The 17061-nt window shown below is 51.8% G+C and overlaps 1 protein-coding gene across 1 annotated transcript; it reads right to left on the reverse strand.

The window, feature by feature from the left end:
- Nucleotides 1–2123: 2123 nt before the first annotated feature.
- On the reverse strand, nucleotides 2124–4342 carry LOC136788489 (olfactory receptor 14I1-like). The gene has a single exon (XM_066987042.1). It carries the CDS (start codon nucleotides 4119–4121, stop codon nucleotides 3039–3041), a length of 1083 nt encoding a protein of 360 aa, XP_066843143.1. The 5' UTR covers nucleotides 4122–4342; the 3' UTR covers nucleotides 2124–3038.
- Between the last annotated feature and the right edge of the window lie 12719 nt (nucleotides 4343–17061).

The following is a 17061-nucleotide window of genomic DNA, read 5'->3' on the forward strand; positions in this document are numbered from 1 at the left end:
TGCCCAGCAAGTTGTGGTTAATGGAGTTAAGTCCAGCTGGTGTCCTGTTACAATTGGGGTCCCCCAGGGCTTGGTACTGGAGCCTATCTTGTTTAATATCCTTATTGATGACCTAGATGAGGGGATTGAGTGTACCCTCAGTAAGTTTGCAGACGACACCAGGTCAGGAGGTAGTGTCAATCTGCCTGAGGGTAGGGTGGCCCTTCAGAGGGATCAAGATAGGCTGGGATGAGGCTAAAGGGGTGAGGTTTAACAAGGCCAAGCACCCGGTCCTGCACTTTGGCCACAACAACCCCATGCAACGCTATAGGCTTGGGACAGAGTGGCTGAAGATTGTGGAGAGGAAAAGTACCTGGAAGTGTTGATTGATGCTCGGCTGAACATGAGCTGGCAGTGTCCTCAGGTGGCCAAGAAGGCCAATGGTATCCTGGCCTGTGTTAGAAATAGTGTAGCCAGCAGGAGCAGGGAGGTGATCATCCCCCTGTACTCAGCTGTGGTGAGGCCACACCTGGAGTACTGTGTTCAGTTTTGGGCCACTCACTACAAGAAAGACATCGAGGCCCTGGAGCGTGTCCAGAGAAGGTCAACAAAACTGGTGAGAGGTCTGGAACACAAGTCCCATGAGGAGCGGCTGAGGGAGCTGGGATTGTTTAGTCAGGAGAAGAGGAGGCTCAGGGGAGACCTCATTGCACTCTAAAACTTCCTGAAGGGAGGTTGTGATGAGTAGAGGGTCGGCCTCTTCTCTCAGATAACTAATGATAGGACTCGAGGAAATGGCCAGAAGTTGCGCCTGTAGAGATTTCGATTAGAAATCAGAAAAAACTTTTTCTCTCAAAGAGTGGTCAGGCACCGGAACGGCCTGCCCAGGGAGGTGGTGGAGTCACCGACCCTGGCAGTGTTCAAGAAGCACCTGGACGAGGTGCTACGAGGTATGATTTAGTATCTTAGGAGGTAGTATTGGTGATAGGAGGATGGTTGAACTAGATGATCTTGTAGGTTCTTTCCAACCCTGTGTTTTTATGATTCTATGACTCTGTGACTAATGGTAACAAGTAATGTTTTTGGCGTTTGACTTCAAGGTAGGAAATGAGGTTGGGGATTATAGCAATGGATGCCTTTCAGGGTGAGAGAGAGCATTTAGGGTAGCACTAGATTTTTGCATTACTAGTTAGAAATATAGACATACTAATGTTTGCAGAAGCAACAGCCTTATCTGAACCCCTCTCACCTCTTCCAAATCTTTCCTTACTGTTATCCAAGACCCTATTCTCTCCCCCAGATTTCCCACCTTTATTCACCCAGCTTCCCCCTGTCCTCCCCAAATGTGTCACCCTCTTGGGGGCAGCTTTCTGATGGCCTTTATGACCTCAGGGGCTCTACCTTGCTGCTATTGCCCAGCCGGGTGCTGGGACAGAAGTGACCTCACAGCCAGCATCCACAGGGCTATGAGGAGCTGTTGTACTCAGGAGGCCTCTTCCCAGCCCACCCAGGAGCAGTGGGTGCAGGGGATGCCCTGCACAATCCCTCAAGTACTCTGACTGCCAACCAGCTCATGCTTCAGAAGGACTCCTACATGTCCAGGCTCACGTTTCTTCATATAGCCTTTAGCAACTCCAGGGCATCCTGAACGGAATGGCCACCTCTGTGTGAAAAAGTGAATCAAGCACTGAATGTGCATTTTAGAGAAATGTTGAGACCTTTGCAGAAAATTATAGTAAAGGCTGAAAAAGGGACTGTACCCTCAAAAGTAAATGACCTTAGGAAACTGTCTGTCCTAAAAGAATTGATGGCAACCTTAGGGAATGGCTTATGGAACTGGACTCACTGAGATTCAGCCCCCACCCTCTTACCCCAAAAACCCTGCAGCCCCCCAGGCCAGCCCCACTCCCCAGCACAGCACAGCACCACACTGCTGGCCCTGGGGCTCCTCAGGCAGCACCATCACACACACACAGCACCCTGCCCTGCTCCCAGCACACCCCATGTCCCACACAGCCTTGCCCCAGCCCACCACGTCTGGGCTGGCCTGAGCAGCCATTCCTGCAGCCCCTGCCCATGCTGCCCACAGCCCCTGAGCTGGCGGTGCTGCTCTGCAGAGTGAGGGGGCTGTGGTGCGTGGGGCCGTGGGGGCACTCTGCAGGGCCGTGCTGGTCAGGCTGGGAAGGCAGAGTCAGGTGGTGGGGGGCACTGCCACTGACTGCCTCCCACACAAGTGGTTCTTTGGCCATGGAGGGTGCGCACAGATAGCCGGCCTTCTTCAGAATCAGAGACTCATGGAATAGTCTGAGCTGGAAGGGACCCACAAGGGTCATCATTTCCAACTCATTTCCAATGTCGAGAGCTGTTTTTCACTATATCCAGTTTATGAAATTTCACCAGAGGTATAACAACCAGTTCATCAGATTGTTTTCCCTATGCCTGCTGTGTTTCCTGAAGTTGCAGAGATCTTCTTTGCCTGTTTCCTCCCAGATTTAGCACCTTATCTCTGGGTGGCTCCACCTGGGACATGCCCCTGCTCTATGGGCTCCATGCGCTACTGACTCCCTGGCACGCACTGTCCCTGCTGAAGTCTTGACCTCTCCTGGCAGCTCCTGCTTCCCTCCAGACAGACGCCTGCCTGCCATCAGCCCTCTCACATATTGTGGACAGAGGCAGGTGAATTCACCATCACTGTGGGTGCTGTCCAAAAACAGGGAACAATCACAGGTGCACCCTGACAGAGCTGCTGTGCCAGGACCCTTCTCCTGCACACTGCCACGTGCCCCTGAAGCTCCACCACAGGTCTACAAGGAAGGATATCAGGCAAGTGAGTCAATGCATTGTCCTTTCTTTTATTAAAATACACAGAAAGCCTGACCCACCATTTTTACAACGACTTGGAGTCACGTGAGACAGGTGCATACAATGCAAGAAGGTATGAACAATGATATTTCTTTGTGGGAAACACTATGAGAAGTAAAGCAAAGTAAAAAAAAAAAAAAAAAAAAGAAAGAAATAGAAACAAATAAAACCATTTCTGGGTCTTTATAAAGTTGACATTAAGAAGACGGGCAGTTTATTCCTTCTGATAAACCTCCAGTCATCACTTTCCACACTACATCCTTGAGCTCCTTGTTCCTCATGCTGTAGATGAGAGGGTTCACTGCTGGAGGCATCACCGAGTACAGAACTGCCAGCAAAAGATTCAGGGAGGAGGAAGAGACGGAGGGAGGTTTTAGGTAGGCAAATAAGCCAGTGCAGAGAAACAGGGAGACCACGGCCAGGTGAGGGAGGCACGTGGAAAAGGCTTTGTGCCGGCCCTGCTCCGAGGGGATCCTCAGCACAGCTCTGAAGATCTGCACGTAAGAAAGTACAAGGAAAACAAAACACCCAGATGCTAAACAGACACTAGCAACAATAAACCCAAATTCTCTGAGGTAGGCATCTGAGCAGGAGAGCTTGAGGATCTGGGGAATTTCACAGAAGAACTGGTCCAGGGTATTGCCTTGGCAGAGAGGAAGGGAAAAGGTATTGGCAGTGTGCAGCACAGCATAGAGAAAGCCACTGCCCCAGGTAGCTGCTGCCATGTTGACACAAGTTCTGCTGTCCATTATTGTCCCGTAGAGCAGGGGTTTGCAGATGGCAACGTAGCGGTCATAGGCCATGATGGTGAGAAGGGAAAACTCTGCTGAGACGAAAAAGAAAAAGAAAAAGACTTGTGCAGCACATTCCGAGTAGGAGATGGCTGTGGTGTCCCAGAGGGAATTGGCCATGGCTTTGGGGACAGTGGTGGTAATAGTGCCCAGGTCGAGGAGGGTGAGGTTGAGGAGGAAGAAGTACATGGGGGTGTGGAGGCGGTGGTCGCAGGCTACGGCTGTGAGGATGAGGCCGTTGCCCAGGAGGGCAGCCAGGTAGATGCCCAGAAAGAGCCCAAAGTGCAGGAGCTGCAGCTCACGCGTGTCTGTGAATGGCAGGAGGAGGAACTCTGTGGGGAAGGTGCTGTTGGACATTTGTTGCCTCGGGGCATGCAGACCTGCTCTAGGAGAAGAAAAAAGTGAGAAGTTAGGCAGACTTCTCTGAGCAAAACCCAGTTTTCCTTCGGAGATATTACTATTCCCTGTGTGGAATGAGGAATGAGTCATCTCATTCAACAACCCTCCCAAGTGAATGACAGTGTGCCTGACAGTGTAGAATGGAGTTTGGGCACATAGTTCAACAGCAGTCCAGTTCAGAACAGAAGCTTACACCCATCTGCTCTCTAGACAAAGAGAGTAGGAGAACCACACACACGAGGAGAAATAAGAGAGAATACCACAATGCTCCAACCAGCTGACAGAGAGAAAATCAGATGGGCACGCAGTGAAGCCTTCACTCTACCAAGCTTGCACACCGCCTAGAGAAGTGACACTGCAGGGCAGGTACTCTTAGCCTTGTCGTTGTGTATCATCTTGCAGGACACAGGCTCCTCTCCTTTTCTGGAGGTCCAGCTGAGGAGGAGGTGGCTCATGCCCTAAAGCTCCTAAGGGCAGAGGATATGCTGGGAGGCAGAGGAGAGCAAGGGGTTGCTGCAGAGAAGGTGCCTGCACTGCAGGCCTGGCTGGCAGTGCCTGAATCCCCCCTCTCTTGGTGTTTCAGGCAGCAGCTCCCTCTCTCTCCCTGCCCAGGTCTCTGCTGCCTGGAGCTGTCTCTGCTGGCCGCTGCTTCCCTGTCCCCACATCTCCTCCCTGCCATTGCTCACAGACCCCGTCCCACCTGCTGTGTGCTCAGCTCTGCCATGCAGACTCCTCCAGTCCCAGGACACTTTTCTGGGACATATTCCTGTGTTCAGTGGCTAAGGAGCAGCTCTGACCTGTCCTGAGAGCCCTTCAGGGCCGGAAAGTGAATGAAGAGCCCCCAGAGAGTGCCTTCCCTTCTGGTAGTATAGGCGTTTCTCTTCACTTTCAAGAATCTCCCCCAAAGATGCCCTGGGAGTGCTGTGGAGCTGTGAGCAGCCTGCCCCACGCAGCAGCCTCTGGGCACTGGCAGGAGTCTGCCCTGTCAGGCCGGGGAGGTCCTTCCACCCACAGCTTCTCCCCGCAGCGCCCTGGGCAGCTCCCCAGGCACGCTGAGTGCTGAGCCTGGCAGGCGGCAGAGGCCCTGCCCTGGCACACAGCCCCTGGGGCACAGCAGGGACCCTGCTCTGCACCACAGCCCTGGCCACCCCTGCCTGCACCCCGGCTACACAGCCTGCAGCAAGCCCTGCAAGTCTCATGTGCTCTCCTTATGTTATTTATGGCAGATAATCCCTGCTCTGGAGCTTGTCATTCTCCTCTTCCTAACAAACTTGATGAGTCCTCCTGAAAGGTCCCATAGGCTGTGGGATTTGCCAGAAAATCTGGAGATGGCACCAGGAACAACAGCTGTGTTGCCCTGCAGCCAGAGACTTACCCTGTTCAGGGCTGGGAAGATTTCTCCTGCAGTCAGCTCTCAGCATCCCCCCTCCACACTGCCTTTAACATCTCCCTCCCTTCTCTCAGCCGCCCTTGTCCCCTGCAGGCAGTGCCCCCAGCCCTGCTGCGCTGTGCAGAGGAGCTGCTCCTGGGCAGAGCTGTCTCTCTGCAGCGCTGCCCGCTTGCCAGGAGCTCCCCTTGGGCCCAGGAGCCCGGCCCTGCTCAGCAGCACAGGGAGCTCTTGACAAGTCCCTGTGCCTCCAGGGGAATCAACTTTGAAACAGACTGAAGTAATCAACTATGTTTCTTCCCTCCACTGGGGAGGGACCACTGTCCTTCCTCATTTCAGAAGAGGTATGATGTCCAAGGATCACCTTTCCATGTCCTGGTTTCAGGCAGAACACCCACCCAAGGATCTCCCTCCCCCTGCTGAGGGAAGGGTTTCAGCTGGGTCAAACCAGGCATCTCATACTTTATTTGCAGTCCAGCGGCTAGAAGGGGGCTTAGCTGCCTCTCCCATGCCTCACAGAAGCCCACAGGAGTTGGGATTCCTCTTGCCTTGGTTCAGGTGGGTACAAATCAGGCAGCTCCATGTAAGCTGCTTGTCTCAGCTACCAGCACATCGAATGGAGACAGAGGCCAGGAGGGAGCTGGTCAGATGCAGACACCAGGTGACATTGGAGATGCCAGAGTGACATTTGAATGACATTTGACAGGCCAAATTCCTCTGGGCCATAAACAGTGATTTTATTATTGCATGTCCAATATAATATAGCTGTAGCCATTGTTCAATAGCAAAGAAATAAAAGGCAAACTATGACCTGGTTGCCATCACTGAAACATGGTGGGACCACTCCCATGACTGGAGTGCTGCAACAAATGGTTATAGGCAAGTCAGAAGAGACAGGCAGCACAGACGGGGTGGCGGTGTGGCTCTCTATATTAGAGAGTGTTTTGATGTTGTGGAACTCGAGTCTGGGAATGATAATTCTGAGTCCCTATGGGTTAAGATCAGAGAGAAGGCCAGCAAGGCAGGCATCCTGGTGGAGGTCTGTTATAGACCACCAAAACAGGATGAGGAGATCGGAGAGGCGTTCTACAAGCAGCTGGCAGAAGGTGTGCAATTGCCAGCACTTATTCTCATGGGGGACTTCAACTTCACAGACATATCCTGGAAATACAGTATAGCTCAGAAGAAGCAGTCTAGGAGGTTTCTGGAGAGCGTGGAAGATAGCTTCCTGACGCAGCTGGTTAGAGAGCCTACCAGGGGAGGTGCCCTGCTAGACCTGCTGTTAACAAACAGAGAAACACTGGTGGGAGATGTGGTGGTCGGGAGCTGTCTTGGGCAGAGTGACCACAAAAAGGAAGAGTTCTCTATTCTTGGAGAAGTCAGGAGGGGGATCAGTAAAACTGCTGTCCTGGACTTCGGAGGGCAGACAGGAGAATAAACACTAAGCAGAATCTCCATCCTTTACTGGATGCGGGGGGAGACTTAGTGACAAGAGATGAGGAAAAGGCTGAGGTGCTTAATGCATTCTTTGCCTCAGTCTTTAGCAGCAAGACCAGTTGTTCTCTGGCTACCCAGCCCCTGAGCTCATGGAAGGGGATAGGGAGCAGAATGTGGCCCTTCTAATCCATGAGGAAATGGTTGGTGACCTGCTAAAGCACTTGGATATACACAAGTCAGTTGGGCTGGATGGGATCCACCCGAGGGTACTGACAGAACTGGCAGAAGAGCTGACCAAGCCACTTTCCGTCATTTGTCAGTAGTCCTGGCTATCAGGGGAGGTCCCAGTCGACTGGGCTTGATGATCTTTATGGGTCCCTTCCAATTCAGGATATTCTATGATTATATGGAGAATATAAATATACATAACTACAGCCATATAGAGAGGGAGAGAGGGAGAAGAAAAAAAAAAGTCATCCCTGATGAATTTTTGGCAATTTCCAAATGCCTCTTGAACACTGACAGGCATGGGGCATCAGCCAGGTCTCTAGAAAGCCTGTTCCACATTTAACCACCTTTACAGTACAACTTTTTTTCATAATGTCCCATCTGAACCTCCTCTTGTGCAGCTTTGTGCCATCCCCACACATTCTGTGGTCAGTTACCAAGGAGAAAAGATCATCACCTCCCTCAACGCCTCCCCTCCTCAGGAACTTGTTGAGAAAAATGAGGTCACCCCTCAGCCTTCTTTTCTCCAAACTAAACAACCCAAGCATCCTGAGCCTCTCCTCATGCCCTTTAGCCAGAAATCCCCCCTTTCTGTTGCTTTCCTAACCAACAAGGTCCCCGATCAGATAATCTCACTGGAATAAACAATTTCTGTCTCTCCCATGCTATTAATCAGTCACTGTGATTGACCAGGCCTCGTTCCCTTCACTGCCTCCTTTATCAATTGTCAGTCAAGTTTGTGTCCCCAGATGTACTGTGGTTTATCCCCAGGTGGTAGCGAAGTACCACACAACCACTGTCTCCCTGACTCTCCTTAACACAATAGGGGGAGAAAATTAGGAGAAAGTTGGGGATAGAATCCTTATCGGGGATTGTAGCTCTAGGAAATGGGCAATTGCTTTAAACTACAATAGAGTACATTTACGTTAGATCTAAAGAAGAAAATCTTCACTGTGAGGTTGGTGAGGGACTGGAAAAGGTTGCCAAGAGAAGCGGTGGATGCCCCCTCCCTGGTAGTATCCAAGGCCAGGGTGGATGGGACCTTGAGCAACACGATCTAGTAGGATATGTTCCTGCCCATGACAGGGCAGGCTGGAACTTGATGGTCTTTAGGGACCCTTTAACCCAAAGCATTTTATGTTTTTATGACTCTGTAGGCCAACAAGTGGTTTTGTAGCCTGTGTAGACAGAGGGATTTGAGTTTCTCTGAAAAAGTCATGCACCCCCCCCCCCCAACCCTGGAATATCAACAAGTGGTTGGAAGAGATGGGATTCACTCTGTCTTTCTCTTTGAGGGTGTCCAGTTTCATACCCAATGATTGCCTCAGTCTGTTTCAAAGTTGATTCCCCTGGAGGCCCAGGGACTTGTCAAGAGCTCCCTGTGCTGCTGAGCTGGGCCGGGCTCCTAGGCCCAAGGGGAGCTCCTGGCAAGCGGGCAGTGCTGCAGAGAGACAGCTCTGCCCACGAGCAGCTCCTCTGCACAGCGCAGCAGGGCTGGGGGCACTGACTGCAAGGGACAAGGGCGGCTGAGAGAAGGGAGGGAGATGTTAAAGGCAGTGTGGAGGGGGGCTGCTGAGAGCTCAGTGTTGGAGAAATCTTCACAGCCCTGAACAGGGTAAGTCTCTGGCTGCAGAGCAACGCAGCTGTTGTTCCTGGTGCCATCTCCAGATTTGCTGGCAAATTCTGCAGCCTATGGGGTATTTCAGGAGATCTTTCATGGTTTCTCTACTGCAGAGGAGTATGACAAGCTCTAGAGCAGAGATTACCTGCCCAGACTGTCAGAGGGACAGGAGATGAGGGTTCATTCTCATGGATCCAGCTGCAGGCTATTCAGCTGGGGTGCAGGCAGGGGTGCCCAGGGCTGTGGTGCAGAGCAGGGTCCCTGCTGTGCCCCAGGGGCTGTGTGCTGGGGCAGGGCCTCTGCCGCCTGCCAGGCTCAGCACTCAGCCTGCCCAGGGAGCTGCCCAGGGTGCTGTGGGGAGAAGCTGTGGGTGGAAGGAGCCCCCCTGGCAGGGCAGGGCAGGGCAGGGTCCTGCTGCTGGCAGGGGGCTGCTGCGTGGGGCAGGCTGCTCACAGCTCCACAGCACCCACAGGTAATCTCTGGGGGTGATTCTTGACAAGGAAGACCATTTTTTGCAATACCTGCAGGGAAGGCACTGTCTACAGTCTGTGCTTTCACTTTCCTGCCCTGAAGAGCAGTCAGGGGAACACTAATGGAGTTGTCAGATTGTGTCAGTTACTGAGGCTGTTAGAGTATTCCACTGAAATCTGCAGTTCTGCGAGGAACCTCACAGTTTTCCTCTACACCCTATAACCTACATACTTCATTGTTTTGCGACAGATTGTTGGATGTTGTGCTCAGCACCTAAAATACTGAGATACCTCTGGCCAGTGGGCACCTGAGATCCATTCCCAGTGGTTTTTAGCAGATGCTGTAGGGCAGTATTGACTGTGGCTGAGCCCACAGAGTCTGGTTCCTCTGCTCCCTTAGGATGTAAAACTGAGAGCTTGAGGCAGGAGCACATCTTCCTCAAAGGGAAGTAGCAGTTTGTCTTTCTGAGGAGGTTTCGATGAAACAGAATATATAGATATAGGTATTGCTCAGAGAAATCTCTCTAACTTGTTCCTTGTCTTTTCCACCATTGACAGCCAACCATGCCCTGAGGCAGCAAATGTCCAACAGCAGCTTCCCCACAGAGTTCCTCCTCCTGCCATTTGCAGACACACGCGAGCTGCGGCTCCTGCACTTCGGGCTCTTTCTGGGCATCTACCTGGCTGCCCTCCTGGGCAACGGCCTCATCCTCACAGCCGTAGCCTGCGACCACCGCCTCCACACCCCCATGTACTTCTTCCTCCTCAACCTCGCCCTCCTTGACCTGGGCTCCATCTCCACCACTGTCCCCAAAGCCATGGCCAATTCCCTCTGGGACACCAGGACCATTTCCTATGCAGGTTGTGCTACCCAGGTCTTTTTCCTTATTCTCTTTCTCGCAGCAGAGTTTTATATTCTCACCATCATGGCCTATGACAGCTACATTGCCATCTGCAAACCCCTGCACTATGGGACAATAATGGACAGCAGAACTTGTTTCAACATGGCAGCAGCTGCCTGGGGCAGTACTTTTCTCTATGCTGTGCTGCACACTGCCAAAACCTTCTCCCTCCCCCTCTGCCAAGGCAATGCCCTGGACCAGTTCTTCTGTGATATTCCCCAGATCCTCAAGCTCTCCTGCTCTGATGCCTACCTCAGAGAAGTTGGGCTTCTTATTATTAGTGTTGCTGTAGCATCTGGGTGTTTTGTTTTCCTTCTGGTGTCCTATCTGCAGATCTTCAGGGCCGTGCTGAAGATCCCCTCACAGCAGGGATGGCACAAAGCTTTCTCCACATGCCTCCCTCACCTGGCCGTGGTCTCCCTGTTTCTCAGTACTAGCACATTTGCCTACCTGAAGCCTCTCTCCATCTCTTCCTCCTCCCTGAATCTTTTGCTGGCAGTTCTGTACTCAGTGGTGCCTCCAGCAGTGAACCCCCTCATCTACAGCATGAGGAACCAGGAGCTCAAGGATGCAGTTAGAAAAGTGATGACTGAATGTTTTTCTGAAACAATAAATGGCCTGTTTTCTTCTGCATATCACTCATAATGTAACTCATTACAGGCCTAGATGTTGGTGTTCTGTGTGCGTGTGCGTTATATTTTTTTCCCCTGCTTTACCTACGATAGTGTTGTCCACAAAGAGATAATATTTTTCATTCATTATGCATTTCACTATCTACCTGTCCTGTGTGACTCTAAGACTTGGTATAAACTAGAAGCCAGGCTATCTGTGTCTTCAAATAAAGAGAAAGCACCGACTTGCTTCCCTGAGATCCTTTCTCGGAGACCTGTGGTGGAGGTGCAGGGGCAATTGGCTGTGTGCAAAAGTTGAAGGGGAGAGTCCTGGCACAGCAGCACTGCCAGGGAGCCCCAAGGCTTGGTCTGTCCTGATCTGCTTTACTTCACCCCCATGCTCTCCTTCGGAGCCCTTGTGTTGCTGTGAGGACTGATTGCCCTTGTCACTTGCTCACCGTGCTGCTGTGGGGCAGTCCTGTGTCCACAGGCAGGGACAGGCCAGGGGCACTTCTCTAACACAGCTGGCTCTGTACCAGCCTCTCCAGCATAAAAGGGGATGTGCTGAGGGCAGTGTCTGAAGGCTCAGCTCTTCTCCCAGAACTGCCCTCATGGATATTGCAAAGGAATGGAGTCAAAGAGGCTCCTGGCTTTGTTTGTTTCTCTGTAGGCTCAGGTGGATGGAATAGGAGTCCCAGGATGAGGATTTAGTCAAGGAGTGGTAATTCCACTCCTGCCTGTTGGTGCCCAGCACCTATGAGATGTTGGCCTCACTTGCCTGTGTCCACAGCATTCAAGGCTGTCCTTCTGGGAGACTCAGGGAGGACCAGCAGAGCAGGGGCTGGGCTGGGCCCTTGTTCTCTGGACACCGTGGCAGGTGCTGCCCCAGGGCAACAGTCCTAGATCAGCCCCTTGCAGCCACCGTTCCCAGCACTGGGCTCTTGCCCCAGCTCACACAGGTGGTTTGTTTCTACAGCTATGGACAATAAATGACTACATCTGAAGTCCATGTTTGCCTTGTCACTATGAGACTGCTCATGGTGTGGGTGTGGTGAGATGAACCCAAGTGAGCACAAATGCCATAAACTATTCCTTAAGGGTGCCATCATGTAAAGTGGGACAGACAGAGTTTCAAGGTCACTTCTCTTTAGAGCTGTGGTCCCCTAGGAAACTAGCTGAATAAAGCAAAGTTAGTCATCATGACTTTCACACCAACTCCTTCTCTGCAGAGGTCTCAACATTTGCCTAAAATATATATTCAATTCTTGATTCACTTTTCCACACAGAGGTGGCCATCCCCTTCAGGATGCCCTGGAGTTGCTAAAGGCTACATGAAGAAACGTGAGTCTGGACTTGTGGGTGGCCTTCTGAAGCATGAGCTTGTTGGCAGGCAGAGTACCTGAGGGATTGTGCAGGGCATCCCCTGCACCCACTGCTCCTGGGGGGGCTGGGAAGAGGCCTCCTGAGCACAACAGCTCCTTGTAGCCCTGTGGATGCTGGCTGTGAGGTCACTTCTGTTCCAGCCCCTGGCTGGCCAACAGCAGGGAGGCAGAGCCTCTGAGGTCATAAAGGCCATCAGAAAGCTGCCCCCAACAGGGTGACACATTTGGCAATATCAGGAGAAAGGTGCGTGAACAAAAGGTGGAAGATTTGGTTGAGAGAAGAGGGACTTGTCTAACAAGGAAAGACTTTGAAGAGGTGAGAGGGGTTCAGGTAAGGATGATGTTACCGCAGTCCACAGTGAGAAAATATTTATGCCATGCCCTGGCAAGAATTCTAACCTGTAACCTTAAAACCTAGTTCTACCATAGATGCTATCCCTCACCCTGGAAAGAATCCACTGTTCTAATCCCCAGACTCAAATCCTACCTTGAAGTCAAACTCTAGACACATTACCTGTTGCCATTAGTCTTAATCTATTGCTCACACTAACTCACAGAATCACAAAATCGTCTAGGTTGGAAGAGACCTCCAAGACCACCTAGTCCAACCTCTGACCTAACACTAACAAGTCCTACACTAAACCATATCACCAAGCTCAACACCTAAATGTCTCTTAAAGACCTCCAGGGACGGTGACTCAACCACTTCTCTGGGCAGCCTATTCCAATGCCTAACAACCCTTTCAGTAAAGAAGTTCTTCCTAACATCCAACCTAAACCTCTGCTGGCACAACTTTAGCCCATTCCCCCTCGTCCTGTCACCAGGCACGTGGGAGAATAGACCAACCCCTACCTTGCTACGGCCTCCTTTAAGGTACCTATTGAGAGCGATGAGGTCACCCCTGAGCCTCCTCTTCTCCAGGCTGAACAACCCCAGCTCCCTCAGCCACTCCTCGTAAGACTTGTTCTCCAGACCCCGCACCAGCCTTGTCGCCCTCCTCTGGACTCTCTCAAGCACCTCCATGTCCTTCTTGTAGCGCGGGGCCCAAAACTGAACACAGTACTCGAGGGGCGGCCTCACCAGAGCCGAGTACACGGGGGCAATCACTTCCCTAGTCCTGCTGGCCACGCTCCTTCTTACACAAGCCGGGATGCTGTTGGCCTTCTTGGCCACCTGAGCACATTGCTGGCTCATATTCAGCCGACTATCAACCAATACTCCCAGGTCCTTCTCTGCCAGGCAGCTTTCTAACCACTCATCTCCCAGCCTGTAGCTCTGCTTGGGGTTGTTACGCCCCAGGTGCAGGACCCGGCACTTGGCCTTGTTGAACTTCATACAGTTGACCTCAGCCCATCAGTCCAGCCTATCCAGATCCTCCTGCAGAGCCTTCCTGCCCTCGAGCAGATCGACGCACACACCTAACTTGGTGTCATCTGGAAACTTACTGAGGGAGCACTTAGTCCCCTCATCCAGTTCATCGATAAAGATATTAAAGAGGACTGGCCCCAGTACTGAGCCCTGGGGGACTCCACTAGTGACCGGCCTCCAACTAGATCTGAATCCATTTGCCACAGCTCTTTGGGCCCGGCTATCCAGCCAGTTTTTAACCCAAGGAAGCGTACGCCAGTCCAAGCCATGAGCAGGCAGTTTTTTGAGGAGAATGTTGTGGGAAACTGTGTCAAAAGCCTTACTGAAGTCAAGGTAGATCACATCCACAGCCTTTCCCTCATCCACTAAGCATGTCACTTTGTCATAAAAGGGGATCAGGTTTGTCAAGCAGGACCTGCCCTTCATAAACTGATGCTGACTGGGCCTGATCGCCTGCTTGCCCTGCAAGTGCCGCGTGATGACACTCAAGATAATCTGCTCCATGAGCTTCCCTGGCACTGAGGTCAAACTAACAGGCCTATAGTTCCCCGGGTCTACCCTCCGATCCTTCTTGTAGATGGGCGTCACATTTGCTAGCCGCCAGTCAACTGGGACCTCCCCTGATAGCCAGGACTGCCAATAAATGATGGAAAGTGGCTTGGCCAGCTCCTCCGCCAGTTCTCTCAGTACCCTCGGGTTGATCCCATCCAGCCCCATTGACTTGCATACATCTAAGTGCTGTAGCAGGTCACCAACCATTTCCTCATGGATAGAGAGGGCCACATCCTGCTCCCCATCCCCTTCCACCAGCTCAGGGTACTGGGTACCCAGAGAACAACTGTTTTTGCCGCTAAAGACTGAGGCAAAGAAGGCATTAAGCACCTCAGTTTTTTCCTCATCCCTTGTAACTAAGTTTCCCCCCGCGTCCAGCAAAGGATGGAGATTCTCCTTAGTCCTCCTTTTTGTGTTGATGTATTTGTAAGAACATTTTTTGTTATCTTTAACAGCAGTAGCCAGATTGAGCTCCAGATGAGCGTTGGCTCTTCTAATTTTGTCCCTGCACAGCCTCAAAACAGCCTTATAGGCCTTGTGAGTGGGCTGCCCTCTTTTCCAAAGATTATAAACCCTCTTTTTTATCCTAAGCTCGAACCACAACTGCCAGGCTGGTCTTCCGCACCAGCTCATCTTTGGGCACATGAAACAGACCGCTCCTGAACCATTAAGACCTCCGCCTTGAAGAGTGCCCAGCCTTCCTGGACTCCTCTGCCCTTCAGAACCACCTCCCAAGGGACTCTGCCAACCAGTGTCCTGAACAGCTCAAAGTCAGCCCTCCGGGAGTCCAAGACAGCGGTTTTACTGGTCCCCTTCCTGGTTCCGCCAAGAATAGAGAATTCTACCATTTCACAGTCACTCTGCCCAAGACAGCTCCTGACCACCACATCTCCCACCAGTCCGTCACTGTTTGTGAACAGAAGGTCTAGCGGGGCACCTCCCCTGGTAGGCTCTCTAACCAGCTGCGTCAGGAAGCTATCTTCCACGCTCTCCAGAAACCTCCTAGACTGCTTCTTCTGAGCTATACTGTATTTCCAGGATATGTCTGTGAAGTTGAAGTCCCCCATGAGAATAAGTGCTGGCAATTGCACACCTTCTGCCAGCTGCTTGTAGAACGCCTCTCCGATCTCCTCATCCTGTTTTGGTGGTCTATAACAGACCTCCACCAGGATGCCTGCCTTGCTGGCCTTCTCTCTGATCTTAACCCATAGGGACTCAGAATTATCATTCCCAGACTCGAGTTCCACAACATCAAAACACTCTCTAATATAGAGAGCCACACCGCCACCCCGTCTGTGCTGCCTGTCTCTTCTGACTTGCCTATAACCATTTGTTGCAGCACTCCAGTCATGGGAGTGGTCCCACCATGTTTCAGTGATGGCAACCAGGTCATAGTTTGCCTTTTATTTCTTTGCTATTGAACAATGGCTACAGCTATATTATATTGGACATGCAATAATAAAATCACTGTTTATGGCCCAGAGGAATTTGGCCTGTCAAATGTCATTCAAATGTCACTCTGGCATCTCCAATGTCACCTGGTGTCTGCATCTGACCAGCTCCCTCCTGGCCTCTGTCTCCATTCGATGTGCTGGTAGCTGAGACAAGCAGCTTACATGGAGCTGCCTGATTTGTACCCACCTGAACCAAGGCAAGAGGAATCCCAACTCCTGTGGGCAACCATTCGTTGCAGCACTCCAGTCATGGGAGTGGTCCCACCACGTTTCCATGATGGCAACCAAGTCATAGCCTTCCCGCTGCACGATGGCTTCCAGTTCCTCTTGTTTGTTACCTGTGCTGCGTGCATTAGTGTAGATGCACTTCAGTTGGGCCATTGCGTTCTCCCGCGGCCTTGCCATTGTTCCCCCTGTTACAGCTCCAACAAGCCTTATTCCAGCCCCGTCCCCCTTCTTACCTAGTTTAAAGCCCTCTCAAACAGCCCTGCCAGCTCCTGGGCTAAGATCCGTTTTCCCCTTAGAGATAGGGACCCATAGTAACCATCCGGTTACTAGTGGAGTCCCCCAGGGCTCAGTGCTGGGGCCAGTCCTCTTTAATATCTTTATCGATGACCTGGATGAGGGGATCGAGTGCACCCTCAGTAAGTTTGCAGATGACACCAAGTTAGGTGCGTGTGTCGATCTGCTCGAGGGCAGGAAGGCTCTGCAGGAGGATCTGGATAGGCTGGACCGATGGGCTGAGGTCAACTGCATGAAGTTCAACAAGGCCAAGTGCCGGATCCTGCACCTGGGGCGTAACAACCCTAAGCAGCGCTACAGGCTGGGAGATGAGTGGTTGAAAAGCTGCCTGGCAGAGAAGGACCTGGGAATACTGGTTGATAGGCAGCTGAATATGAGCCAGCAATGTGCTCAGGTGGCCAAGAAGGCCAACAGCATCCTGGCTTGTATAAGAAGGAGCGTGGCCAGCAGGTCTAGGGAGGTGATTGCCCCCCTGTACTTGGCTCTGATGAGGCCGCACCTCGAGTACTGTGTTCAGTTTTGGGCCCCTCCCTACAAGAAGGACATGGAGGTGCTTGAGAGAGTCCAGAGGAGGGCGACAAGGCTGATGCGGGGTCTGGAGAACAAGTCTTACGAGGAGTGGCTGAGGGAGCTGGGGTTGTTCAGCCTGGAGAAGAGGAGGCTCAGGGGTGACCTCATCGCTCTCAATAGGTACCTTAAAGGAGGCTGTAGAGAGGTGGGGGTTGGTCTATTCTCCCATGTGCCTGGTGACAGGATGAGGGGGAATGGGCTAAAGTTGTGCCAGCGGAGGTTTAGGTTGGATGTTAGGAAAAAATTCTTTACTGAAAGGGTTGTTAGGCACTGGAATGGACTGCCCAGGGAGGTGGTTGAATCGTCATCCCTGGAGGTCTTTAAAAGACGTTTAGATGTAGAGCTTAGTGATATGGTTTAGTGGAGGTCTTGTTAGTGTTAGGGCAGAGGTTGGACTAGATGATCTTGGAGGTCTCTTCCAACCCAAATGATTCTGTGATTCTGTGATTCTGTGATCTGCAGCCATCAGGCCGGGTGCCGAGTAAAGCGCCCCATGGTCAAAAAACCCAAAAGTTCTGTGTTGGC

The sequence above is a fragment of the Anser cygnoides genome, chromosome 38, assembly GCF_040182565.1.
Source record: "Anser cygnoides isolate HZ-2024a breed goose chromosome 38, Taihu_goose_T2T_genome, whole genome shotgun sequence".
Lineage (NCBI taxonomy): Eukaryota > Metazoa > Chordata > Aves > Anseriformes > Anatidae > Anser > Anser cygnoides.

Coding starts and splice junctions, on each gene's coding strand:
- LOC136788489 (XM_066987042.1), bottom strand. CDS start 4,121: ATGACTCATTCCTCATTCCACACAGGGAATAGTAATATCTCCGAAGGA.